Genomic DNA, 26,615 nt, shown 5'->3' with positions numbered 1-26,615 from the left:
GAAAGTATAAAACTAATATCCACGTGTGTTATAAAAAAATAATAAAAAATTGTTTAAGGAGTATGCCAAGTCACCAACGCCTGCCACATAAGCTTTTTTTTAACGTCTCACCAACAGCAGGGACTAACGCCAAAGCGAATTGAACATATGGGGACTTGGAACGAAAAAAAAAGATTCAGGGACTAAAACCAAAAACACGCTAACTTACAGGGACGAAATCATTATTTAAGCCAAAATTGATTCTTTTAAAATTTATATAGGATAAAAATATAAAATTGCAATTGATTTTTATTAGTTTGATTGATTCTCTTAAAATGATTCAATCAATTATACATATAAAAAATTATATATATATATATATATATATATATATATATATATATATATATATATATATTATCAACATGGGGTCTGACATCAAGTGGTTCCAGTCCCCTCCCGATCGTAGCTGCGGGAATCTTTAAAATTATATTTTAAAAATACTCCTTTATCAAAATTCTAATTGATTCTTTTAATTAATAATTATTTAAATTTTATTATTTTATATATAAAAATAAATTAAATATAACAAGATTTAACTGATTTTTATTTCTTTCCGTCAATAATTAATAATTTTAAGAGATTAATTATTATGCCCTATCAGTGTAAATTTCCTTACACCATCAGTGCAATTACAATCATTCATTAATATGATTTTATAAATGATTAAAATCAAAGTCAAACTTCAATTAAAATTTAACGGTCACGATTAAATGATCGAGTAATATTGTTTTACACTGTCATTTAAAAAAAAAAATTCTTTACACCTTTTCATAAACTTATTTAAAATTAAAAAAAAAGTTATATTATAAATTATTGTAATTTTTCTTCTAGTTTAAAACATGAAAATACTAAAAATATAATACTTTTTGTAACGTGATGGAGAAAGAGAGATGAGGGCGGTCGATGGAGAAGGTACCACTGCTGTCGGAAATTCACGCATCTAGCTCCAAGCAAACTAAAGAGAAAGACGTGAGTGAAAATTGTGAAGAACGAGAAATTAGTGAGAAATTAGGGTTTGATGCAGATACAGATCCAATTACCAAAGTTGATGGAAACCATAATGGAAAAGAAAAACTAGAAAAGTTGTGGGTCGATAGCATTCGAGGGAACTGAGTGCCTTCAAGTGGTATACCTATCGACTTTGTAGCCCCAAAAGTAGTAAGGGGAGAGATATAAATCGTAATTGATGATGAAGATGTTGAATGAAAGATCAAATTTTAGGAATCAGCACTGATTATGTATGTGTTAGGAGGAGACATGAGCCTAAATGCAGTCAAACAATACATGGTCAGATATTGGAATCAAATTCAGCTTCTAGATATGTACTACAATAAAGAAGGATACTTCATCCTAAGATTCAAGTCATCTCAAGATAGAGATGAAATACTTATGAAGGCACCGTATACCATTCACAACATGCCCATGTTCTTGACGAAATGGAAATCAAATTTATGCTTGCAAAAAGATATGCTTCGCACAATTCCTATTTGGGTGAAGCTCCCCAAAATACCTTTTCATCTATGGGGTCAACGAAGTCTGGGAAAAATATGGAGTGCGCCAGGGAAGCCAATGTTCACTGACGAGTGCACAACAAACAAACTTAGAGTTTCTTATGCTCGAATCATGATGGAGGTGGATATAACACAAAAGTGAGAGAAGTCATCACGATCAACAAAAAGAAAGGTAAGCATATAAACCAAATTGTTAAATACGAATAGAAGCCGCCTTATTGTGAAACATGTCAAAAAGTGGGGCACAAATGCAAGCAGGAAATAAGAAGCAAACCATAACCAAAGTAGTGAAGAGCCAAAGTGAGAGAGACGGAGAGGAGGATTGAGACAACCAAAGCCGCAAGTGAAGTTACAGTTGAAAAGGGAGAAAAGTGGACTGAGGTGAGGCAAAAATCATAAGGTAGCATAATCATTAAAGATAAGGGGAAGAAGATCACTACTGAACCTACATTAGGGGATTGGGATGACCCTATAGGGGCTTTAAACAAATGATCAATGATTGTATCTTGGAACATTAAGGGGTTAAATAAGGCTGGTAAGATAAGAGAGATAAGCTCTTGTCTCTATAGTCCGAAGCCTGAGATTGTTATCTTAGTTGAAACAAGAATTAAAAGTACAAAAGCTAACAAAATTCGAGGCAAATTCGAAGCATGATAATGGAAGAATTTGGATAATATGGGATAATAGCAAAGTGGAGATAAAATATGCTACTTGTACATCTCAAATGCTACGTTATATGGTCCATAAACAGACAGGTGTATTCATGTATTGGCTCACTACATTATGCTCATAATCAACTTGACAAAAAAAAATATTATTATGGAGAAACATTGTGGGCATGCATTATAACAAACAAGGGGTTTGGTGTCTTATTGGCTATTTTAACAATGTTCTTAATGCTCAAGACAGAATTGGAGGAAAAGAAGTTAGTGAAACTGAGTTTGTAGACTTGTAAACAATGATGAATAACACATGCTTGTTTGAAATGGATAACACAAGGGACCATTTCACTTGGTCTAATAAACAGGTTGATGGAACTATCTATTCTAGAATAGACAAAGGCCTTAGGAATGTGGACTGGTTTCATCAAAATACAGAGAAAAACTTGCATTATCTTGCTCTTGGGATTTTGATCATGCACTGTTGTGGCCGAAAGAAGATGAACAAAAAACTCTACCAAAAGTTGAGTTTAAATTTCTCAACGGTGTGATCAACATGGATGGATTTACACAAGAAATCTCAAATAATTGGAGGGCCCCTATCAGAGGTAACACCATGGAATTCTTATGGAGGAAGCTGAGAAGGTTAGAATACATTATAAGAAAATTGAGTGAACCTCTTGGAGAAATCAAAATTACTATTGAAAAGAAGATAATTGATTTAGAAGATGCACATAGGGAGCTGTTAAATGATAGAATGAAAGGCCAAAAGATTGAGAGAGTGAAAATATGCACTGAAGAGGTGATTCGTTGGAATGACTTACAAGAGCAAGCCTTGAGACAAACAACAAAAATATATTGGTTAAGGTTGAGAGATGGTAACAATGCCTTCTTCCATGTATCTTTGAAGGCAAAACAAAATCAAATAGGAATGCATACTCTTTATAAAGAGGATGAAACAACTGTGAAAAATCAAGGGGATATTGAAAAAGAAGTTATTAGTTTCTATGACAGCCTTATGGGTACTGCAACTAATAGCCTAGAAGGAATTTAATATTTTTGCACTAAGGAATGGAAAGCAACTAACAATGGAGGATATAAGGTACCTCTTAGGGCTAGTAACAAAGTAGGAAATTGACCAAGCCTTGAAAACTATAGGGGATATTAAAGCGTCTGGTGTGGATGCCTACGGAGCAAAAAAATTCAAAGCTACATGGACTATAGTGAGAAAAGATGTAGTGGCAGTTGTTCAATTTTTTGTGTGGATGGTTATATATACCCTACAGTCAATAGCACGTTGGCCACCTTTATCCCTGAAAGGCTTGCAGCTAAAACAATCAAAGATTATCAACTTATCTTATGTTGTACTACTATATACAAGATTATCTCTAGGGTTATAACCACGAGATTGGGGTCATTGTTATTTCAGCATTATTGATCAAAGCTAGAACCCCTTTGTGTCAAGCCAACACATTCAAGATCGCATAATGATTGCCTATGAACTTCTAAGAGGTTATTCAAGGAAGAGAGGGTCACATAGAGTAATGATGAAAATGGATATCCATAAAGCTTATGATTCGATTGACTGGAACGCGGTATAAACTATTTTGAAGGAGATTGGCTTTTGAAGTAGATTTACTTATTGGGTTATGCTGGTTGTAACTACAGTTTCTTACAGGTTCATGATTAATGGAGAGCACACAAAGTTAATGAAGGCAAAAATAGGCTTACGACACGGTGACCCCATGTTCCCTTTACTATTTGTCATTGTCATGGAATATATTCACAAAATCCTGTACAAACTGAGAGATATAGTATACTTTAATTTTCACTCAAAGTGCGAGAAGTTTCATATCATAAATCTTAGCTTTGTAGACGATCCTCTGATGTTTGCAAGAGGAGACCTCACTTTTGTGAAGTTGTGTTCAATGACCTATCTAAATCCACAAGTCTTGTAGTTAATCTAGCAAAATATAAAGTGTATTATTGAGGGGTTGATGAGAAAGCAAATAAAGAGATTCAAACTATCACATCTTTTGAAAAAGGCCCCTTACCCTTCTTCAGGTATTTAGGTGTTCCTCTGACTAGTAAGAAGTTAACCAATCATCAATGTATGGTATTTGTGGAAAAAATTACTAAGAGAATTAGGCATTGGAGTACGTGTCTTCTAAGCTATGTTGGTATAGTCTAACTCATTAGAAGTGTGTTGTTTGCAATAACAAACTACTGGCTACAATGTTTCCTTTTGACTAGAAGAGTGATTTAGAAAGTTAATATGATTTGTAGAACATTCTTATGGACTGGTCAGGATGAAATCACAAGAAATTCATCTATAGCTGGGAGTAAAGTCTGTACACTGAAGAAGCACGGAGTCTTTAGTGGTAAAGCGGATAGTATGTGGATCAAGTGGATCCACTGCTACTACATCAAAAATGAAAATATCATGATAGTGTCAATAAAGATGACGTGCTTGTGGATCCTCAAAGCAATTATCAAGCAAATAAACAAGGCTTAACAAACACAGGAGTGGCAGCGGGCTCAAAGTAGTAAGAAGTTTCCCGCGAAGAAAATGTCTTATGCTATCAAATAGAATCTTCAAGAAGTCCAATGGAGGAAACTGCTTTATGGTTGTGTGGCGAGACCATGAGCTCAGTTTGTCGTGTGGATAACATGCCACGAAAAACTTGAAAATAGAGAAAGACTGCACATGTTCAGTTTAATTGATAACGACAAGCGTTATTTTTGTCCTAATGTGGAAACTTTATAGCATATATTCTATGACTGCAATGGCATGAAAATTATTTGTACGAAAGTTCTCAAGTAGATGCAAATTGAGCACTCACTTGGAGATTGGACAAGAGATCTACAATGGATGATAAAGGAAAGTAACAGAACATGAGTAAAAGCAATTATGATTAAAGCAACTTTTGCAGAACTTTTGTATGAATGCTGGAAATACATAAATGATACTTGCTATAGGGGCAATATAAGTAATCTCAAAATAGGACAACAAATTACAGATAGCTTGATATACATGGCTTGGACCAAACCTAAATGGAGAGAGTATGTAGCTAGACTTATGATGCCTTAGTTTAGGTTAGCTGATTTGGTTTTTGACTGTATCTCTTGTTTTGGACTGGATCGTTTGATCGCCGTTGTACAAACATAATTTTTGGGTATATCATAATTGATTATTCCAAAAACAAGAAAATATTTACTTTTAACATTAACTAAATAAAACAATGCATTTTACAATAATAAACTCATGAAACCATTTCACACATTCTAATAAATTTGTTTTTTTATTATCTAGTACTTAGTAATGTATTTTTGTTATAATACATGTAAAATAAAAAAATAATAATTTCAGAATATTAGAATGTACTAATTAAAATGCACCGTTGTAGAGAAAAAATAATTATAATATTTGACAAGAATATCCCATGCCCCTTCGTCGATTCAACATGAGAGATTCTGTCAAAATATGATGTATCAGCCGCCGTTTGAATGCAATACGCAGCCTTGCAATCCTTTTTCTTGGCTTCATTGTGGGCTATTTTCTGTGCGTCTGATGCATTTGCAGCCAACGCAGGAACACCATCGCCCATCGGTAACCACTTATAGGGTTTCATGAAAGCCAAACAAGAATTGCTTTTATTTTCTTCATCGGATCCAATTTTTATCGTCAAGCATTGGAAGCGAACTTAGAATGCCATTAGTACCATTCATCTTTGCAGCGATTGATTCATGTTCACTAAAAACATGGTCTCTGACGTGAAGTTCTCAAGAACAATAACTAGAAGCTCTGGATACCAGTTTGTTAGTGTGTGATTCATTTTCAGTGAGGATAGAATAGAGAGAATAAAAGAAATAAGGATTATATTATTAAATTGAATTATACAAATGGTTAAATAAGTTTTTAGTCCCTCTAAATATAGTGGTTTTTAACTTTAGTCCCTCTAAACATTTTCTTCAAAGAATGATCCTCCTAAAAATTTTAATTTTAACTTTTGGTCCCTCTTGCAATTCAGTGACGGTTTTTACAAATTAGCGACGACTTTAGCGGCGGTTTTAGCGACAGTTTTTTATTTAGCGACAGAATTAGATGCCGTTTTAGCTACGATTTTGCCATGAGGGACCAAAAGTTAAAATTAAAATTTTTAAGAGGACCATTCTTTGAAGAAAATATTTAGAGGGATTAAAGTTGAAAACCACTATATTTAGAGGGACCAAAAACATATTTAACTCTTATACAAATAATGATACAGACTAGGACTATTTATATACAACCCTGATTGAGCTTGGGCTTACACAACTTGGATTATATTTGATATTATTAAATTAGATTATATTTGATATTATATTAATAATATATCAATCCCAATAATATCTCAACAGTTTAATTTTAATTTCTCTGCAAATTTTTGAGATTTTGATGAAGATCAGTGAAATTGATTGTGAAGATAAAGATGAAGATGAAAAAGTATGGAACAAATATTAGATGAAGATATGGAAACGAATATCATCAAGATCCAAAGATGTGAAATTCGTTAAAAAATTTAATGGTTAAAATTAAAAAAATAAATAAAGTCTATGGTAGACATAAAAAATATTGTCCTGTTTAAAACATTTAAAATTAAAAATTAATAAAATAGAATAAGTTAGCTAGCACAATAATTTTTAAGGATTAAATCAGGAACGCAATGAACAAAGGGAACATACATGGGATTAAAATATGTAGGGGGCTCCGTCGGTGTCTCATCTACTTTTTGTTGACAATTGTTTTCTGTTTTGCAGGGCTAATCTTGTTGAAATTCGAAATCTAATGGAGATTCTGAAGGTGTATGAAGAGGCATCGGGCTAAGAAATCAATTTGACTAAGTTCGAAGTTTTCTTCATTCGTAACTTAAGTAAACAAATGCAGGAAGATCTTTCTCGAATCATGGGTGTCCTTCATGTTTTGGGTATAGGCATATTTGGGGTTACCGTCGATGGTGGGCAGAAGCAAGAAGGCGACATTTGCTTTTGTTAAAGACCGGATATGGAACCAAATCAATTCCTAGAGAGGCCGACCTATGTCTAAAGCCGGAAAAGAGATCATGATTAAATTTGTTTTGCAGGCAATTCCTACTTATGTTATGAGTGTGTTTATTTTGCCTGATACATTTATGGAAGAAATAGAGAAAATGTTAAACTCGTTTTGATGGGGAAGAGGTAGTAACAATAAGGGTATAAGATTGCTAGCATGGGAGACTTTGACGTATCCAAAGAAGGAGGGTGGCTTGGGGTTCCGGGACTTGAAATCTTTCAACAAAGCCATGGTGGCGAAGCAAGGCTGACATATCATGACTAACCATTATATGTTGGTGTCTAGAGTTTTCAAAGCTAAATATTTACTAACTCGTCTTTTCTAGCAGCGATTATAGGGAACAATTCAAGCTTTGTGTGGAGGAGTTTATGGAAAGCTCGGAATATGCTAGCCTTATGGAGTAGGTGGAGCATTGAAGATGGGAGGAGTATAAAGGTGATGTCGTATTTGTGGATGAGAGGGCAAGGGGGTTGTTGGATGGAAACACCACAAGAGCAACATGTTTATAATTTGACGGTCCAAGAACTTATGGATCCTCATCGTAAAGAATGGGATCACACCAAAATTTGTCAACTATTTTCAACTGAAACTGCTAATAATATTTTATAGTTCCCCTTGTGACCGATGTTACGGAAGATTGCATGGTTTGGAAGGAAGAGCGAAATGGAATATATAGTGTTAAAACAGGTTATAAGCTCTGGTGGCACAAGGAGCATAAATTTATAAATAAAAAGATGGAAGGATTACAGCGCCACCAAAAACTAAACATCTTTCGTGGAGATTGTGTCGAGGCTGCCTTCCTACCAGGAAAAACCTCCGACAATGCTTTGTTACTTGCCCCATTAGTTGCCAGTTGTGTAATGCTGAAGTGGAGGATAAATGACACATTTTATTTTGTTGTACAGTAACAAATAATTATTAGAATGTTGCAGGGCTTGAACATGTTATCAAGTCGCAGCTTGCCACTATGAACAAGGCGCAGAAATTGATCCAAGATATATGTAATAAGGAATACTCCAAAGTAGCAGGGAGAGTGGCGGTGATGGTTTGGATGTTATGGAATAACATGAACAATTGGATCTGGAATGAAGAAAAAATGGACGTTAATCACCTAGGTGCGCATGGTTACCATTTGTGGAAGGATTGGTTTTTTTCCCCAAGATCCTCCTGGGGATGACATGATTAGAATCCATATCATCAAAGTGCTTGGCAACCTCCACAATCGGGTTGGTTGAAATGTAACGTAGATGCGGGATTTAATGACCAACTTGGCACGACCAATAGAGGATAGTGTGTTATAGATTATGGTGGGGGTTTTGGGTGGCTGGTACATCGTGAGAGCATAGGCGATTTTCCATTGTTGAAGCAGAGGTGTTGGCGATGAAGAAAGCTATTCGAGGAGTAATCCAGCTAGACTTGAATCATATCATTTTTTAAAGTGACTCGCAATTGGTGGTTCAAGTTATTCACGCTCCTTCACACGTAACTCTGAATTTAGTTTGATCAATGCTAATATTAAGAATCTTCTTATTTCCCGTAATGACTTCGAGGTTAATTTTGTAAAGCGTCAAGTTAATTGTGTTGCTCATAGTCTAACACGGGCGGCCAATTCTTGATCTCGACGCATGGTGTTTTATTTGAGTCCTCCTTATATTGAATGATTTTTATTTAATAATATGAGTTGAGTTTGCTTTTTGTCAAAAAAAATTTTTTTTTGATAGATACTAGATCAAAGTAAAACTTATTTATATTAATTTAAGAGACACGCTAAGACTAAATAAGTCTAAAAAAGAAATTGATTTACTTATTTTAAATATCCTTCCAATTCAATTTTTTTACATAAACATAATTAAAAATTGACTTTAATCTTTAATCCTAACTATTTCAACCGTCATGCACAAACAATTTGAAGTTATGTGATAGTGTAAAAATTCTTACACTAATAGTATAATAAATTTGGATATACAATTAAATCTATTTTAGACAGATGAAAGTCTTAACATATATATGATTTGATATTCCAATGCGTTTAATATATTCTAACCAAATAAGTACTTATTTTGAAGAAGCTCTTGTCAATATTTACAGGATCAATGGGAATTATTTGTTCTAAGGGCATTCATTGAACTTTGCCATGAAGGAAAATGTGGTCATTTTGGTGAAGGTAGTTTGGTTATAATGAAACGAAATTAACTTTTTTTTTTCCTCCTAGATTAAGCGATTAATGATGAAAACTTTAACTTTTTTTTTTATGCAGGAAAGGAAAAATATATAAGCTTCATCACATCAGCATGTCAATATGGTTTACCATTCCTAGTAAAATGCCCACCTTGTGATTCATCATCATCACTTCATCAACAATCCAACATGTCCTCTACAAATCGAAAATCAAGAAACTACAAACAGTTCAACTGTCCTAAAAACCATTACAATGTTCCACCTATAACATATGTTTTCATTTTATTTTCATACTCACTTCAAAAATAGTTTAAGAAATTACGTTAAACAAAAACACTTATACGAGATAGTTATATACTCTGAAACATCAATACTTATGATTGAAGTGTGTTCGTTTGTATTGACTCGTGTCAATGTCTAATGTCAAATACTTTTTGTGTGTGTCTGGTGAGAAAGACTTCTAATTGAAAGTGTGTCTGATGTCTGCACATCTGTATCATTTTGACCAATGCATAGAGAGATAAAGATAAAAATGTTCACATATACATTCACTCTTATAATACTATATATATGGAGGAAAAAAACTTAAAAATCTATGTATAAAGTATGTCTATTCTCGGTCTTTTATTCAACAATGTTACATATTTATAGAATATGACATTATATAAGCTCAACTTCATATCATTAATTAAAACAAAGAAATCATTGTGACAAAAGATAGTGTGACAATGAGCACAAGGGATGCAAAGTATTGGGAAGCTGAAGATGCATCAGTAGAAGGAGAAGTAGAAGAAGAAGACGAAGATGGTGATGACGACGGTGATGATACAGTGGAAGAAGATCCATTCCCTTTCACAATTTTGATCTTCACCTTCATGCCTTGACCACAGTGACCTAAAGTACCACAAGTGAAGTACCTTGTACCTGGTTTGTCCAATTTCACAACATCTTTTCCACTGCTTAAGGAGTTTAGGGAGGTGCTAATATCACATTTTGAATAGGCACTTTCATTACCTAGTTCAACCACACTATGCATTGGAGAATACTTGAAAACTGCAAAAGAAATTAATAAATAAAATAAAGTCATTTGAAAATCTCAATGTTCCATCTATAATTATAGTTGCCGACCGCATTTTAAAAAACCATGATCGCAATTGGGCCTATACAATTGCGACCATAATCTTGATAAAAAAAAAAGTTAAATCGATAACATAATTTTTTTGGATAAGAAACATACCAAGTTGATCTCCAACTTTGAATGTTTGGCTTGAACTCCATGAATCAAAATCTGAGGAAGGATCCCAACCTTGGTTTCCACCAACAACATGTTGTGTTGCTAAAACCTCTTTTGTGATCAAAGTTGCTATTAGCACCACCAAAATCATGTTCTTGCACCCCATGTTTTGTTTTTTCCCTTTCTATATCACTCTCAGAGATTAATTTCTGCTTGAACATTTCTACCGATTCATCCATATATTTATAAGCAAGGCCAAAAAATATCATGTGCATACACACCCTTAACAAATATTAAATTGTGAATTCTTTTCAAAGTGACTTCTTGATTAATAAATATAAGGATTTCATGATTGTGCCAAATTGGTTCAACAAAGTAGTTTGGTCATCTAGAACTTTTTTCAGAGTTTGGATTGGCTTCAAAGTATATTCAGGTTGGTATAATGATTATTAAAGCTTGGCTTTTAAACAAAGTTGTCATGAGTCACATATTTATAATTAATGTACAGTTAATTAAATGCATATAACTATAATATAGTAATTACTAATATTTTATGTTCTATTTTACAATTTTTTATAGCAAAACATTAGAGGTTAATTTATTAGAGGATGTAAATTTTTTTACCACATAGATCAAATCTTATACCTCATTTTAACAATCACTCAACACCCCCAATTCATAGCATTTGACTACACTTTTACTAGTGACATGTTTTTATATATTTAACATTGTTTATTTTAGTACATTTTTTATTTTTTAATTAATATTTGGAAATTAAGTTATAAATGTTTTTTTTGCAAATTTTAGTTTTTTTTTTTATCATTTGGAAATTAAGTTATAAATATTATTTGCAAATTCTTAACTCATGTACAAGTTTTAAGAAAATAATACAAAAACTTTTTTAAATCAAAAAAACACACACAATATATAGATAGATAGATAAATTATATATAAATTTTATTATAAATATTTAATGAGATAGGTGATCCAATAAAGTAAGATGGATGTGCTTCCTTTATTCCAAATTTGGATATATATTACTACAAAGCAAATGCTGAAAAAGCATGTGTGTTGCTTTGAACCTATATACCAAAAATATGGAATTTTTTTTCTAATAAAACCTAAAATATTATTACCATCACTAAACAAAAACTTAATTTAAGTTTAGTGATAGCAAAACTAATTTCCCACATACAGCAACTTTGTAACATTTTTCAAAATTGCTATAAGGGAAATTAGAGAAATGGCACACCTCAAAATTTTCGTTTGAGAAAAGATGTAACGTTTTTGTACACTACTTCATGGGCATTTATAGCAAACATGTAGTCACCATGAGCATAATTGCTAACGAATTGAACAGTAAGCTTGTCTGCTTCATGGTCATGAAAGTGGTCACTTAAGAGCTTCTTAACATCGGCGACATCGGAAAGTGCGTCGGTACCACCGTAGCTCATGAAAATTGGAAGGTTCTTAGGAATTTTCGAGAGATCATAGGCCGGAGGTGTTAGATGTCCATAATTCAACATGTTTAAGTGTGGTCTCATATAGTCGTATTTCGATATTTTATCAGTTCGAACAACTGCATAAATTTATAACAAATTTGTTATAATTATATATGATTCTTGCTTTGCTATTAAAAAGATATATAATTTATAATTTGTTTGAATCAAACAACAATTCTTACTCTGAGCTAAATGTAAAAGGTTTCTTGTTGATGATGATTGGGGTTCAATTTTCATGAAGTCATCAAAAGCTGCTTTATCTAAGCAACAATTCTCACCTAAAATAGGACAATTAAAAAAAATATTATACATTTAGTAAAAAAAAGTGAATTTGTGTCAATTTAAATTTAAATTTTGATAAATGAAAGAAAATTCAAACCTGTTATTAAAGTGAATAAATTATTGCAATCTAGTCCATTTTGAGCACAAACACCCTGGACGAAGGTGGTGGCAGGAATCCTAAAAAAATATGTTGAAAAGAAAATAATATTAATATATATAATAGAAATATATGCTAATATATTTTAAAATATGAGGAGATAAAATTGTAATTTCTATTTTCTTACCCTTTGGGATCAAATTCGGCAATCCGCATAACAGTAAGACTCTGTTTGACAAAACAAAATAATTAATTTAAATTAGGAACGTATATGCATTAATATAAAATTTTATACTTTTAAAATAACAAACACATGTTTGTCGCGATTAAGTATCTTAATCATTTATTAAAATCAAATGGTTTAATTTCAAATTTTTGATTTTTTAAAGCAATGATATAAGTTGTGTATCTCTATCCAACAAATCAAATGTATTAAGTGCGCTATATAAACTCATTATTTGGTAAAGTTTAAATGGTGGAAATTTCAAAAAAATTATTTGATAAATCACGAAGTGAGCCATATGTTCTTTATCCAATGATTAAGATGGATTCACTCTAATCAATGACCTTGGTCAAGATCAATTAGTTAAATTTCAAAAATTTGTTTTGCAAAAGTCATTATGTGATATATTTTCATCTAAGATAAACTAGCTGCAATGACGGTAAAATAATTTAGACAATAGAGAATTCAAGTCCAAATAACAAGAGTTGCTGATATTGATTAGTTTATCTACCTCGCCGAGTAAGGATTTTGCAGCAAGACGTCCAATTGCCGTTGTCATTCGGCTCAAATATGCGATAGGACTCAACAATACTACCGATTTGATCTGATTTTCCCATTTACCTTCTGCCAATGATATCAAACCTACTAAAGTCCCCTGCGAAACAAAATCTCATTTTTAGTATTATAATTTTTTTTATTTTTTTTATTTTTACCACTAGTGATTCCAATCCCTCCCAACCGCAATTGATATTATAAATTATTTTAATATAAACAAAAGGTTATTCATGTGATACATTACCATAGAATGTCCAACATAATGTATCTTCTGTTTGGTTTCCTTTGTGACTAAATCAAAAACAGCAGGCATTTCATGAGCCACCAATTCATCCCAAGACCAAGACCAATATTCCTACAATTTTTTTACATAGAAAAAAAAAAATTTAATTCACTTGGTTCAAACATCAAAATAAATTTTTATTTTTATTTTGAGGTAAATACCGGTCTAGAGGCATCTAGGTGAGTGTGTTTGCGACTATGTTTGGTTCCTCTAGTATTAACAACCCACACATCAAAGCCATTATCAGAAAGAATCATAGGTAAATTTTGCTCTGGACTGTTCATAAACCATGTTGCTCCATCCTATATACAACCATATCTCAAAATATTCAACAATATATCATATAAACATGATTTATCTTAGATATTGTAATTCAAAAAAAAAAAAAACTATAAAGTAAAATTATGAATTAAAATGAATTGATTTCACTTACCACCATAACTCCATGTTGTACAATTACAGGCTCCTTCGTGACATTACCAGCCTTAACTCGACCTTCTAGAATCCTTTGAACGCTAAGAATGTATCCATCTTTAGTTGTAACCTGAAAATATTAATCGCACATATTATGCTTAGAATGAAAATTTTAACTATAATTTAAATCTTTACGTATTAGGAAAGGCTTATGAAAACAAAATTTTGCGATTTATGTATATAATTAAAAATAATTTAAACAAAAACCCTTTAATTCAAAATTTTCTTACTTCAAGTTCCTGGCATTTGTAACCATGAATGGTGATCAAAGAAGCACATAAACCTTCTTCATAAGGTCTAGGCTTTCCGAAATTACCAAAAAAGGCGCGATTCAATGCCCGAGCTTGATGATTATAACCTGCTAAAATTATAATACAGAGGGTCAAAGCAATGGAGTTCATCAAGCTCGAGAAAACCATATTTTTTTTTTAAAGAAAGATGTTATAGCAAGGAGGAAGATCCTTGATTTATATAGATGAAGAAAGTTAAGGTTAAGCTTAAAAAATGGAAAACTTGACTTATAATAGAAAAATTAATTGAATGTTTTATCCTATCTTTAATTTACTAAGTAAAAAAATAACAATTATATTTTTAGATTTTGCTACATTAAGAGGGTAGGTTTGTATTTATGATCAAGATAAGTTTTATTTAGTTATGCATGATACTTACTCTTAAACAAATAAATTAAATTTAACATATACTATTTGTTTGAAAGGTTTCAATTCTCTTGAAAATGATAATCTCACATGAAAGTAAACACTTGTTATTTTTGGACATGTTTAAGAAATAGAATCATAGACAAATTAATTCAAGAAATTAATTGGACATATATATATATATATATATATATATATATATATATATATATATATATATATATATATATATATATATATATATATATATATATATATATATATATATATATATATATATATATATATATATATATATATATATATATATATATATATATAAAATCATTTTTCTCTAAAGTCTATTTATGATGCTTAACAAATGATTCAAATGATTTGTATTATGAAAAGCATGTTCTATTTTATTTTTAGATTTAAATAAAATTATTAGCGGATGATTGTTTTTCTAGAACATGAATACTACGTCTAACATCTGCTCAAGCATTTATTTATGTATGTGAATGTTTTCCATTTTCAATAGTGTTGTCTTAATATTTTAGACTTTAGAAGAAACAAGTTATAAAACAAATACTTGTATGTAGAAACAATTTTTTGAGTGTGCATAAAAATAAAAGGGACACATGTACCCTTAAGGTACATTAGGGTATTTATTTAAAATTTCAACACATTCAATGGATGTGTTCCAAGAAAATATTTTTATAAATATCATATTAATCTGTGTCCTTGGGACACATGTTAGTTTTTTTTCAAAATAAAAAAAAAATTAAAGTAATAGAATTTAATATGGAAGGGAAACCAAGACTAACTCTCTAATGACTTAGCTGGTCACTGCTAGAAAAAGTTAAAATAGTAAAAGAAAATTAAAATAATGGCATTATTTGAAAAAATTAATTAATATACATGAATGAAATAAAATAAAAATATTATTTTATTAATAGAAAATATCGATAAAATTGTAGATTATACATTTAATAAAATAAAAAATGGTCTTAATGAAATAAATAATATACAAGAAACACTTGATGAAATTAATAGAAATAAGGAAATTGATGAAGATATAAATATTCAAAAAATTAGAAAAATTCTTTATCAATTAGGAACTTTGTTAAAACATGAAGAAAATAATAGAAGTATAACAATAAAAGATTTAGAAGAAATATTAGTTAGATCAAAAGAAGTAAACCAACTATAAATAGTTAAACAAGAACCTATAACTACATTTATGTTGATAAATCCATCATCTTCATGAAGGGGATAAAAATTAAATACATGGAAGCATTAAGAAGATCTAATGGTATTGAAGAAATTAGACAATTAATGGAACAACTACAAATAATAGAAGAAGAAAATAAACAAGTAGAAAAGATAGAAAAAAATAGAAACTAAGGAAGAAAATGAAGAAGTAATATTAAATTATAACTCTTCAGAAATAGAATCAGAATTAGGATCTGAATCAGATATAAATGAAATATTTATGGAAAAGGAGAAACAAGTAATTCTTGGGAAAACCATGGTAATGAAACTATGAATCGAAGAGGTTATACAAAGGCTAGTGGAAAATGGACAAAAGTTTTGGAAGAATTTAAACCTCATTGTGAAGAAATTAAATCTAAAAATTATTAAACTTAGACTGTATAAAAAATCCAGAAGATATAATACAAAGGTGGTCTAATGTAATGATATGATTATGCTTATAGCAACCAATGATAAATTTTCTAAGATAAATCTAATGGATGTCAAGAATTTAATAGCTTATAGAACAATAGGAAATGTGCTGGAATCCTTAACAAGTATTGATGATGAAACATGACATCAATATACATGGATGGTAGAAAATAATCAACAATTTGCTAAATTAATAATGGAATTAACATATAAAGAATTTATAGGCTACAACACTCTTGAACATAAAGTAGAGGTAAATAAACTTTTACGAGAAAAGACAGAAAATAAGAGGGATCAATAATTAGTTTTAAATATCTTTGAATGCCTTCATCTTCCTCGAACCCTCGGTTGACTCTGAAAATTAAAAGGGAAATAATAGGGGTGAGTGTAGGAGAGATTCATTGACTATTTGAAGTAAACCCTATTTTGGGCAAAAGGCAAAATAAAAATTAAAATGATATTTAAACAAAGAGAGAGTTAGAGACTTAGCTTTTTGGTTGGGTGTGGCGCATGGCTGAAGGATCTTGGTTAACCTTGAAAATTAGGCACAAAGAAGAGAAATGTTAGTGCATTAAAGATTTGACGTGGCAGATCAAAAATTAAAATAGTAATAATTTAGGTAAACAAATAAACAAGCAAAACTCCAAATGGGGAGCAAGTTAATCAAGGTTAATGGGCTGTAATTGCAAAAGCTTCTCAAGCATATGTGTTTTGATGAAGACAACATGGACATCAAGCTCTCATAAAGGATGTGCAAAAAGATTGTCAAAGCTAAAGAAACATCTTTCAAAGTCTTGAAGATATTGTGAAGATTCAAGAATCAAGAAATAAATGGCAAAGGTATAAACAATACTCACTTTGACATATAATTGTTCACAATATCTACTCTCATGCATATCATAATCATAAACAATTTTCATATACCATAGAAACCACTTAAAACCTTTTTCATAGTTAAATTTCAAAATAAAGGTTTTAGGAACCGGGTTGTCCCTACAGGGGAACCGGTTCCCAGATTTCTCAAATTTTCACTCTCTGTGGTTTACTATGGGGAACCGGGTTGTCCCTATGCAGGAACCGGTTCCTCAGTGCAAAAATTCAAATATTCTGCTGTAACGTTCAGCAGGAACCGGGTTGTCCTATACAGGAACCGGTTCCTACTGAACCAGTGTGACTTTTCCATTGCTTGTTTCACATAAACGAAAATATATTCTTCACATTGAAACATTGCATTCCTACATGGAAAAATACCCTTTTGAAAAGGTGTTTAACACAATATATATTACACATCTTTCATAATCATTTTTCACCTTCTTCATTAACAATTCAACTTCATATATTATTCATTTTTTCAAATATTTTCAAAGTGTTCATCATTCATCTCTTTCAAAGTGAAACTTGCTATACACTCTTTCATTGAGAAAAATATTCTAAGTTTCATGCATACATTGTGAACACTTATATTCATTTTGAGAATTGTTTTATTGAAGAAGAAGATCAATCCAAGATTGATAAGTGCTATACAAACTTCATCTAAATCTCTTGTAAAAATTCAAAGTTATTATTCCTTACTATCCAGGATTGTTGGAAGTAAGTGTTGTGTTTGAAGAGGATTGTTCTTCATCCACATTAGTGTTGTTTGATCTTAAAGGTGTTAAGAACCTTTGATCACCCTATAGGTTAGATAGTAAAGCATAGGCTTGTACAATAATTCTAACTATAGTGAAATCTCTTTCGTGTTTGAAAGGGGACTGGAGTACTCTCGGATTGTGAGGGGAACCAGTATATATCGCCGTGTTCTTTATCTTTCCGCATTTACCTCATTCATCATCATTACCAAGAAAAAGATAAGAACCAACAAACACCTTCAAACACTTAACCAAAAAGTTAGTAAACACATTGTCATAAAAACCGATTATTTTTGAAAACCTAATTCACCCCCCCTCTTAGGCGCACTTATAGACTTACAATTGGCATCAGAGCAAGTTATAGGTAACTTGTTCCTAAAGATCCAGAATGGCTTCCGCAAATCAAAGACCAGTTTTCAAAGATGGTGGTTCTAACAACAAGCCTCCATTGTTTTGTGGTGAATATTTTGACTTTTGGAAAATCCAAATGAAGGCTCATCTAGAAGCACAAGGAGAAGAAGTTTGGGAGGCTGTCCTACAAGGTCCTCATGTTCCTACAACGGTCGTTAATGGTGTTGGATCGGAAAAACCTAAAGCGTCATGGGATGATAATGATAGAAAAAGGGTTCTTGCTGACAAAAAGGCGATCAGTCTTCTTCATGGTGCTCTTAGTATGGATGAATTCTTCCGAATATCAACATGTACAACATCAAAGGAAATTTGGGATACTCTTGTAGAAACTCATGAAGGTACCGCTGAAGTTAAAAGATCAAGGTTGAACACTTTAAGCCAAGAGTACGAACTGTTTAGAATGAAGCCCGGAGAAACTATTCTCGATTTGCAAAAACGATTCGTACATTTGACAAATCACTTGAAGGCACTTGGCAAGACTCTTACTACCGAAGAACTTAATCTTAAAGTGCTCAGATCTTTGACAAGGGAGTGGCAACCAAAAGTGACGGCGATATCCGAAAAGAAGAATTTATCAAAACTTACTTCGGCAACACTATTTGGAAAACTTCAAGAATATGAGACAGAACTTGGAAGATTGGAAAAGCATGAGAACTTAGAGAAGAAATCCAAAGGCATCGCATTAAAAGTAGATTCAATAGAAAGCAAAATGAAAGATGCATCAGATGAAGATGAAAACTTCTTGCTTCTTGTAAAAAGGTTAGGCAAATTTTTTGGAAATAAAAATAATATTGATAATACTAACTATGTCAAAAGGAAGAAATTCTCAAAGCATAAAGATAAAGAAGCATCCACTTCATCACAAGAAGTTACATGCTATGAATGTGGGAAACAAGGACACATAAAGCCAGAATGTCCAAAGCTTTCGAAGAAGAATGTATTCAAAGGCAAAAGAGAATTCAAAAATAAAAAGGCCTACATAGCATGGGAAGATAATGAAGTAAGTTCCTCATCGGATTCCGATAGTGACGAAAGTGCAAACCTAGCACTAATGGCATCACACCACTCCGACGATGAAGAAGGCGAGGTTAGTTATGATAATTCTCTTTTTGATAATGGTGCGCAAGGTGCAATAGAAGAATTATTAAAAGAATGCAAAATTCTCTATAAAACTATCTCATCTCAAAAGAAAATAATATCATCGTTAGAAGAGAAGGTTAAGATAATTGAAGTAGAACATAAAGATGACAAAGAAAAAATGATTAGTGTTCAAGAAGATAATGTTGTATGCAAGAATTGTGAATCACTTTCCTTCCAAATTGTCCAATTAAAACGTGTTTTAGAAAGATATGAAAAAGGGCAAATTGGATTGGAAAATGTTCTTAGCATACAAAGATACTCCAATGATAAGAGCGGACTTGGTTTCTCTAAATTTGATAAACCAACATCCAACAAGACTATCTTTGTCAAGGCTAGTAACCAACCAATTCAAGAGAAAGTGATTAAGCCTAAAGTAATGCAACATTATCCTAAAAGGAAGAATCTTGTTAAGAAGAAATCTTATCCTCCTAGATATAGAAGTAACTTTGAACCTACTTGTTTTTATTGTGGTATTATTGGTCACACACCCAATGCTTGTTATGTAAGGAACTTTAGTGTTCCTAGTGGACATTATGTATGGGTGAAGAAAGGAACTAACTATGATGGACCCAAAGCCATTTGGGTACCTAACAAAACTTAATTTGTTTTGTAGGTTTGCTTGAAGACCACTTCAAACCTATGGTATCTAGATAGTGGTTGTTCAAAGCATATGACGGGTGATCTAAACCAATTTTCAGATCTAAGGTTAAAGGCCAAGGGTTTTGTCACTTATGGAGACAACAATAAGGGAAGAATTCTTGGCAAAGGCAAAGTTGGTGCACCACCTTTCACATCCATTGAAGATGTTCTTTATGTTGAAGGACTAAAGCATAATCTTCTAAGCATTAGCCAACTTTGTGACAAAGGCTTCAAGATCAAATTCACTAAGGAAGAATGCTTGATCATCGATGAAGTCACCAATGAGGTAAAACTCAAAGGTACAAGAATTAATAACATTTTTATGATTTCTTTAAATGATTTATCTTTGAAAGTAAAATGTCTTTTGGTAAACAATAACGAATCATGGTTATGGCATAAAAGAGCAGCCCATATTCATATGGATCATTTAAATAAGTTAACCAAACATGATCTTGTTATCGGCTTACCTAAGATAAAGTTTGTCAAAGATAAACTATGTGATGCATGTCAAAAGGGAAAGCAAACCAAATCTTCTTTCAAACCAAAGAATGTGGTGACTACAACAAGACCACTTCAATTATTGCATATGGATCTATTTGGTCCATCAAGGACAAGAAGCTTCGGAGGTAATGTATACGCTTTAGTTATTGTTGATGATTATTCTAGATATTCTTGGACTTTGTTTCTTGTGCAGAAAAGTGATGCTTTTAGAGCCTTTAAGAAGTATGCAAAACAAATCCAAAATGAGAAATCATTAAAGATTGTATCCATAAGAAGTGATCATGGTGGAGAGTTTCAAAATGCATCATTTGAAGAATTTTGTGAAGAACATGGTATCTCTCATAATTTTTCAGCACCAAGAACTCCACAACAAAATGGAGTAGTTGAAAGGAAAAATAGGTTTCTAGTGGAACTTGCAAGAACAATGCTTAGTGATGCAAATCTTCCTAAATATTTTTGGGCGGATGCGGTTAGTACGGCATGTTATGTTGGAAATCGAGTAATCATTAGACCTATCTTAAAAAAGACTCCATATGAACTCTTCAAAGGAAGAAAGCCAAACATTGCTCACTTTCACATTTTTGGATGCAAGTGCTTTGTTCTTAACAATGACAAAGACAATCTTGGTAAGTTTGATGAGAAATCCGACGAAGGTATATTTCTTGGTTATTCTCTTTCTAGTAAAGCATATAGAATTTATAATAAAAGAACTTTAACTATTGAAGAATCCATGCATGTATCTTTTGATGAGACTAACACTTCCAAAGAGGAAGAAGTTGTTTGTGATGATGATGATCCTTTAGATTTACCCCCGGAAGAACCTTCAAATAATACAATTGTAAAGGCACCGGAAGAACTTTCAAATGATATAATTGAGAAGGCACCGGAAGTACAACAAGAAAGTGTTCAACAAGAAAGTGTACAACAAGAATCGAACACCAATGATCTACCAAAAGAATGGAGAACTCATAGAGATCATCCTATTGATAAAGTTATTGGTGATATTAGTCAAGGAGTTGCAACAAGATTAAATCTCAAAGATGCTTGCTTACACATGGCTTTTGTTTCTCAAATTGAACCTTCAAAAGTTGATGAAGCCTTAGGAGACGATCAATGGATAAATGCAATGCAAGAAGAATTAAATCAATTCGAAAGAAATCAAGTTTGGGAACTTGTTCCTAGACCAAGTAATAAACATATCATAGGTACTCGATGGGTGTTTAAGAACAAACTTGATGAGAATGGTATAATTGTTCGAAACAAAGCAAGATTGGTGGCCCAAGGTTACAATCAAGAAGAAGGAATCGACTTTGAAGAAACATTTGCTCCGGTTGCAAGGTTAGAAGCTATCCGTCTTTTACTTGCTTATGCATGTTCATTAAATTTTCAGCTTTATCAAATGGACGTCAAGAGCGCATTCTTAAATGGCTACATCAATGAAGAAGTCTATGTCAAACAACCCCCGGGATTTGAAGACTTCAAGAATCCTTCACATGTCTTTAAGTTGAGAAAGGCTCTTTATGGATTAAAGCAAGCACCTAGAGCATGGTATGATAGACTTAGCAATTTTTTGTGTGAAAAGGGTTTCGAAAAGGGTAAGGTTGATAAAACTTTGTTCATTAAGAAAATCAAGAGTAACACTTTATTGGTTCAAGTCTATGTTGATGATATCATTTTTGGATCAACTAACAAAGAAATGTGTGAGGAATTCTCATTGATGATGCAAGGAGAGTTTGAGATGTCCATGATGGGAAAGATGAATTACTTCCTTGGACTACAAATTAAGCAACTCAAAGATGGAATCTTTATCAATCAATCCAAATATTGTAAAGAATTATTGAAGAAGTTTGATATGGATAATTGCAAAGCAATGAATACTCCAATGGGCTCCGGTACATATGTTGATCAAGACGAATCCGGTACTCCAATTGATATCACTAAGTATCGAGGTATGATTGGTTCTTTATTATATTTGACGGCAAGCCGTCCTGACATAATGTTTAGTGTTTGTCTTTGTGCTCGCTTTCAAGCAAATCCAAAGGAATCACATCTTATGGCGGTTAAAAGGATCATGAAGTATCTCAAAGGAACAACCAACGTTGGCTTATGGTATCCTAAAGGTAGTGTTTGCAATTTAATTGGTTATTCTGACGCGGATTATGCAGGATGTAAAACTGATCGTAAAAGCACAAGTGGTACTTGTCACATTCTTGGAAATGCATTGGTATCATGGGCTTGTAAAAAGCAAGCATGTGTTGCTCTTAGCACGGCCGAAGCAGAATACATAGCGGCAGGTAGTTGTTGTGCACAAATCCTTTGGCTTAAGCAACAACTTCGTGACTACGGACTTGATCTCGGATGCATTCCTCTTCGATGCGACAATACAAGTGCTATAAATATCACAAAAAATCCGGTCATGCATTCAAGAACCAAACACATAGACATTCGACATCATTTTCTTCGTGATCATGTGCTCAAAGGAGATGTTGAAGTCACTTTTGTCGATACTCATAATCAACTTGCGGATATCTTCACCAAGCCTCTCCCGAAAGAATCATTTTATAAAATTCGTCGAGAACTTGGAATTTTAGATGAAGGTGATGTTTAAATTCATTCCTCATTATCACAAAACAAAGGTGCATGTCTCTAAATATACTATGTCTTAAATTTTATATATGCTATACTTTCCTTTTCATAAAATAAAGTATTTTGGACTTTTTGAGTCCAGGAACCGGTTCCCATGTAGGGACGAACCGGTTCCCCATAGTAATTTCCAGAGGCGTTGTTTTGGTATGCTTCAGGAACCGGTTCCCATGTAGGGACGAACCGGTTCCCACGTGATTTTTGCAGATTTTCTGTCTTGTAGCTGTAACGTAAACTTGTTTCAATTTTTGAATTTTAAAAGCTTTTTATTGTCATTTAAGTCACTCACACCCACTCACATCCACTCATTTACTCACTTTAATATATATTCTCTCATCTTCATCCTCTCCAAACCCTTCCACCTCCATTATTCAACCAAACTTTAAACCCCACTATCTCACCATAACTCTCAAATTTTTATTACCCACTACCTCACAACTATAAATCATCCTTCATTCTTCCATATATCCCACTCAAAATTTCCTTCACTCACCAAATCCGAAAATACATTATCAAAACCTAAGTTCTCAATCCTTCAACCATGGCACCCAAACTTTCAAGAAATGCTAAAGGAAAGAATAAGGTTGGTGAGACAAGTGAAGATCCACAAGAACAACAACCAACTCTCAAAAGTCGGAGACTTACATTCAACATTCGGAGTCGGAAACTTCTTCCGGCAAAATACGGTAATCTTCCCGACTTTCCTAGACATAGCTTCATGTTTCCGGCAAGACTAGAACAAGCCGGTGTAGCTAACTTTGTTCTTGACCATGGTGATTATTACCCGGATTTAGTTCGAGAATTTTATCACAACTTTAGGATAGTCACCGATGAATTTGAAGATTTTACCTTGTTGTCTCAAGTTTCAAATAAAGATATATGTTTAGATGTTGAAGATTTTGGAAGAGTATTAGGAATTCCATCACATGGTTTAGTGCTTATTCAAGGTAACATTCCGGAGGATTGGCTACCTTATAGTAAGGTTGATGTGTTTGTGAGTATGTGCCGACCAACTCAACGCGAGACGGCACGCCAACAACTTGTTACCAAATTTAATATGTTCGGTTCAAGCTTATCTGTAAGTGATAGGATGCTTCATCTTATCATAGCTTATGTTTTATTTCCGAAGAATTCTAACCATTCCAGGATAAACGAGTTCGAGTTGATGGTGTTGCATGCTCTAAGACGTGGCATAGAGGTAAATTGGTCTCTTTCAATCATGCGCCATATGCAACTAATGGCTTCCCTTCAAGGAGGACTCCCATATGCAAGGGCAATTTCTCGCATTATTCAAAATGCCGGTGTTCTTCTTCAACGGGAACCAAAGAAGAGTATGAATAGACCCGAGTGTGCCATCTCCACAACATCCGCTCTAAAAAATACCGGAATTGTGATGGGTAATGATGGAAGATATTTTTACAAGGTTGATGTTGAGCCCGCCGCACAACAAATGCAACAACCTCCCGAAGGAGGATTTACCATGGATATGATGTTTCAAAAGCTTTGCTCTATCCAAACATCTATTGACAACAATAGGAGGGATAACAACTATGAGCATAATCTTATGAAGAAACAAATGAGGGATATCCAACGGACTCAAAGAAGGATCTTGGCACATTATGAGGAAGAGGAAGAGGGAAGTGATGAAGAAGAAGAAGAAGATGATGAAGATGAAGAAAACATGGATGAAAGTGACTAATTTCTTTGCTTTTTAATTACTATGTTTTTATTTTATTAGTCTTTTAATTTCATGTTTTTAGACATTGTCTTAATTTATGTTTCGTGATGTTTAGGATTAAATTATGTCTTTGTTTGTAACCGTAAAAACTACGTTCCGTATCGTTCATTCGTGTTATGTTGTGATGTTTTACATTTCATTGTGTGATATTTGTGTTATGTTTCAATTTCATTTCAAGATTATCTTTTTCCCCATCCTTTTTGATAATAACAAAGGGGGAGAAGAGTATGCATGTTTGTGTTGTTGTTTTGTTCAAAAGAAAAAATGCAGGCCATTGCTAAACATTAAAACTCATCACCATAAATCAAAGGAATCATGGATTTAGGGGGAGTTTCTAACATAGGGGGAGCCTTGCATTATTCAACAATTTTTTCAAAAGCACAAAACAACTCAATCTCAAAACATTTTCAAGACTTGGTTGTCATCATCAAAAAGGGGGAGAATGTAGTTGCAAAAGCTTCTCAAGCATATGTGTTTTGATGAAGACAACATGGACATCAAGCTCTCATAAAGGATGTGCAAAAAGATTGTCAAAGCTAAAGAAACATCTTTCAAAGTCTTGAAGATATTGTGAAGATTCAAGAATCAAGAAATAAATGGCAAAGGTATAAACAATACTCACTTTGACATATAATTGTTCACAATATCTACTCTCATGCATATCATAATCATAAACAATTTTCATATACCATAGAAACCACTTAAAACCTTTTTCATAGTTAAATTTCAAAATAAAGGTTTTAGGAACCGGGTTGTCCCTACAGGGGAACCGGTTCCCAGATTTCTCAAATTTTCACTCTCTGTGGTTTACTATGGGGAACCGGGTTGTCCCTATGCAGGAACCGGTTCCTCAGTGCAAAAATTCAAATATTCTGCTGTAACGTTCAGCAGGAACCGGGTTGTCCTATACAGGAACCGGTTCCTACTGAACCAGTGTGACTTTTCCATTGCTTGTTTCACATAAACGAAAATATATTCTTCACATTGAAACATTGCATTCCTACATGGAAAAATACCCTTTTGAAAAGGTGTTTAACACAATATATATTACACATCTTTCATAATCATTTTTCACCTTCTTCATTAACAATTCAACTTCATATATTATTCATTTTTTCAAATATTTTCAAAGTGTTCATCATTCATCTCTTTCAAAGTGAAACTTGCTATACACTCTTTCATTGAGAAAAATATTCTAAGTTTCATGCATACATTGTGAACACTTATATTCATTTTGAGAATTGTTTTATTGAAGAAGAAGATCAATCCAAGATTGATAAGTGCTATACAAACTTCATCTAAATCTCTTGTAAAAATTCAAAGTTATTATTCCTTACTATCCAGGATTGTTGGAAGTAAGTGTTGTGTTTGAAGAGGATTGTTCTTCATCCACATTAGTGTTGTTTGATCTTAAAGGTGTTAAGAACCTTTGATCACCCTATAGGTTAGATAGTAAAGCATAGGC

General features: G+C 32.7%; 3 protein-coding genes across 3 annotated transcripts; 1 reads left to right on the top strand and 2 right to left on the bottom strand.

The window, feature by feature from the left end:
• Window positions 1-9,966: 9,966 nt before the first annotated feature.
• On the bottom strand, window positions 9,967-10,949 carry LOC131647449 (mavicyanin-like). The gene is made up of 2 exons (XM_058917338.1): window positions 10,717-10,949; window positions 9,967-10,532 (listed from the first exon to the last, which is right to left on the bottom strand). Exons 1-2 carry the CDS (start codon window positions 10,877-10,879, stop codon window positions 10,168-10,170), a joined length of 528 nt encoding a protein of 175 aa, XP_058773321.1. The 5' UTR covers window positions 10,880-10,949; the 3' UTR covers window positions 9,967-10,167.
• Window positions 10,950-11,647: 698 nt separating this feature from the next.
• Window positions 11,648-14,559, bottom strand: LOC131647448 (triacylglycerol lipase 2-like). The gene is made up of 9 exons (XM_058917337.1): window positions 14,360-14,559; window positions 14,089-14,199; window positions 13,817-13,957; window positions 13,617-13,727; window positions 13,329-13,472; window positions 12,782-12,822; window positions 12,595-12,674; window positions 12,398-12,493; window positions 11,648-12,292 (listed from the first exon to the last, which is right to left on the bottom strand). Exons 1-9 carry the CDS (start codon window positions 14,546-14,548, stop codon window positions 11,967-11,969), a joined length of 1,239 nt encoding a protein of 412 aa, XP_058773320.1. The 5' UTR covers window positions 14,549-14,559; the 3' UTR covers window positions 11,648-11,966.
• A 9,155-nt stretch (window positions 14,560-23,714) lies between these two features.
• Window positions 23,715-25,579, top strand: LOC131647447 (uncharacterized). Its single transcript, XM_058917336.1, has 2 exons — window positions 23,715-24,098; window positions 24,360-25,579. Exons 1-2 carry the CDS (start codon window positions 23,954-23,956, stop codon window positions 25,109-25,111), a joined length of 897 nt encoding a protein of 298 aa, XP_058773319.1. The 5' UTR covers window positions 23,715-23,953; the 3' UTR covers window positions 25,112-25,579.
• The last annotated feature ends 1,036 nt before the right edge of the window (window positions 25,580-26,615 follow it).

This window comes from Vicia villosa, linkage group LG2, assembly GCF_029867415.1.
Source record: "Vicia villosa cultivar HV-30 ecotype Madison, WI linkage group LG2, Vvil1.0, whole genome shotgun sequence".
Taxonomy (NCBI): domain Eukaryota; kingdom Viridiplantae; phylum Streptophyta; class Magnoliopsida; order Fabales; family Fabaceae; genus Vicia; species Vicia villosa.
The sequence above is the reverse complement of the archived record's forward strand: the minus strand, read 5'-3'. Positions and strand labels throughout refer to the sequence as shown.

Coding starts and splice junctions, on each gene's coding strand:
- LOC131647449 (XM_058917338.1), bottom strand. CDS start 10,879: ATGGGGTGCAAGAACATGATTTTGGTGGTGCTAATAGCAACTTTGATC. Junction 10,533..10,716: donor CAAAGTTGGAGATCAACTTG/GTATGTTTCTTA, acceptor TTTCTTTTGCAG/TTTTCAAGTATTCTCCAATG.
- LOC131647448 (XM_058917337.1), bottom strand. CDS start 14,548: ATGGTTTTCTCGAGCTTGATGAACTCCATTGCTTTGACCCTCTGTATT. Junction 12,675..12,781: donor GCCGAATTTGATCCCAAAGG/GTAAGAAAATAG, acceptor ATATTTTTTTAG/GATTCCTGCCACCACCTTCG. Junction 12,293..12,397: donor CCTTTTACATTTAGCTCAGA/GTAAGAATTGTT, acceptor AAATTTATGCAG/TTGTTCGAACTGATAAAATA.
- LOC131647447 (XM_058917336.1), top strand. CDS start 23,954: ATGGCACCCAAACTTTCAAGAAATGCTAAAGGAAAGAATAAGGTTGGT. Junction 24,099..24,359: donor ACTTCTTCCGGCAAAATACG/GTAATCTTCCCG, acceptor TGCTTATTCAAG/GTAACATTCCGGAGGATTGG.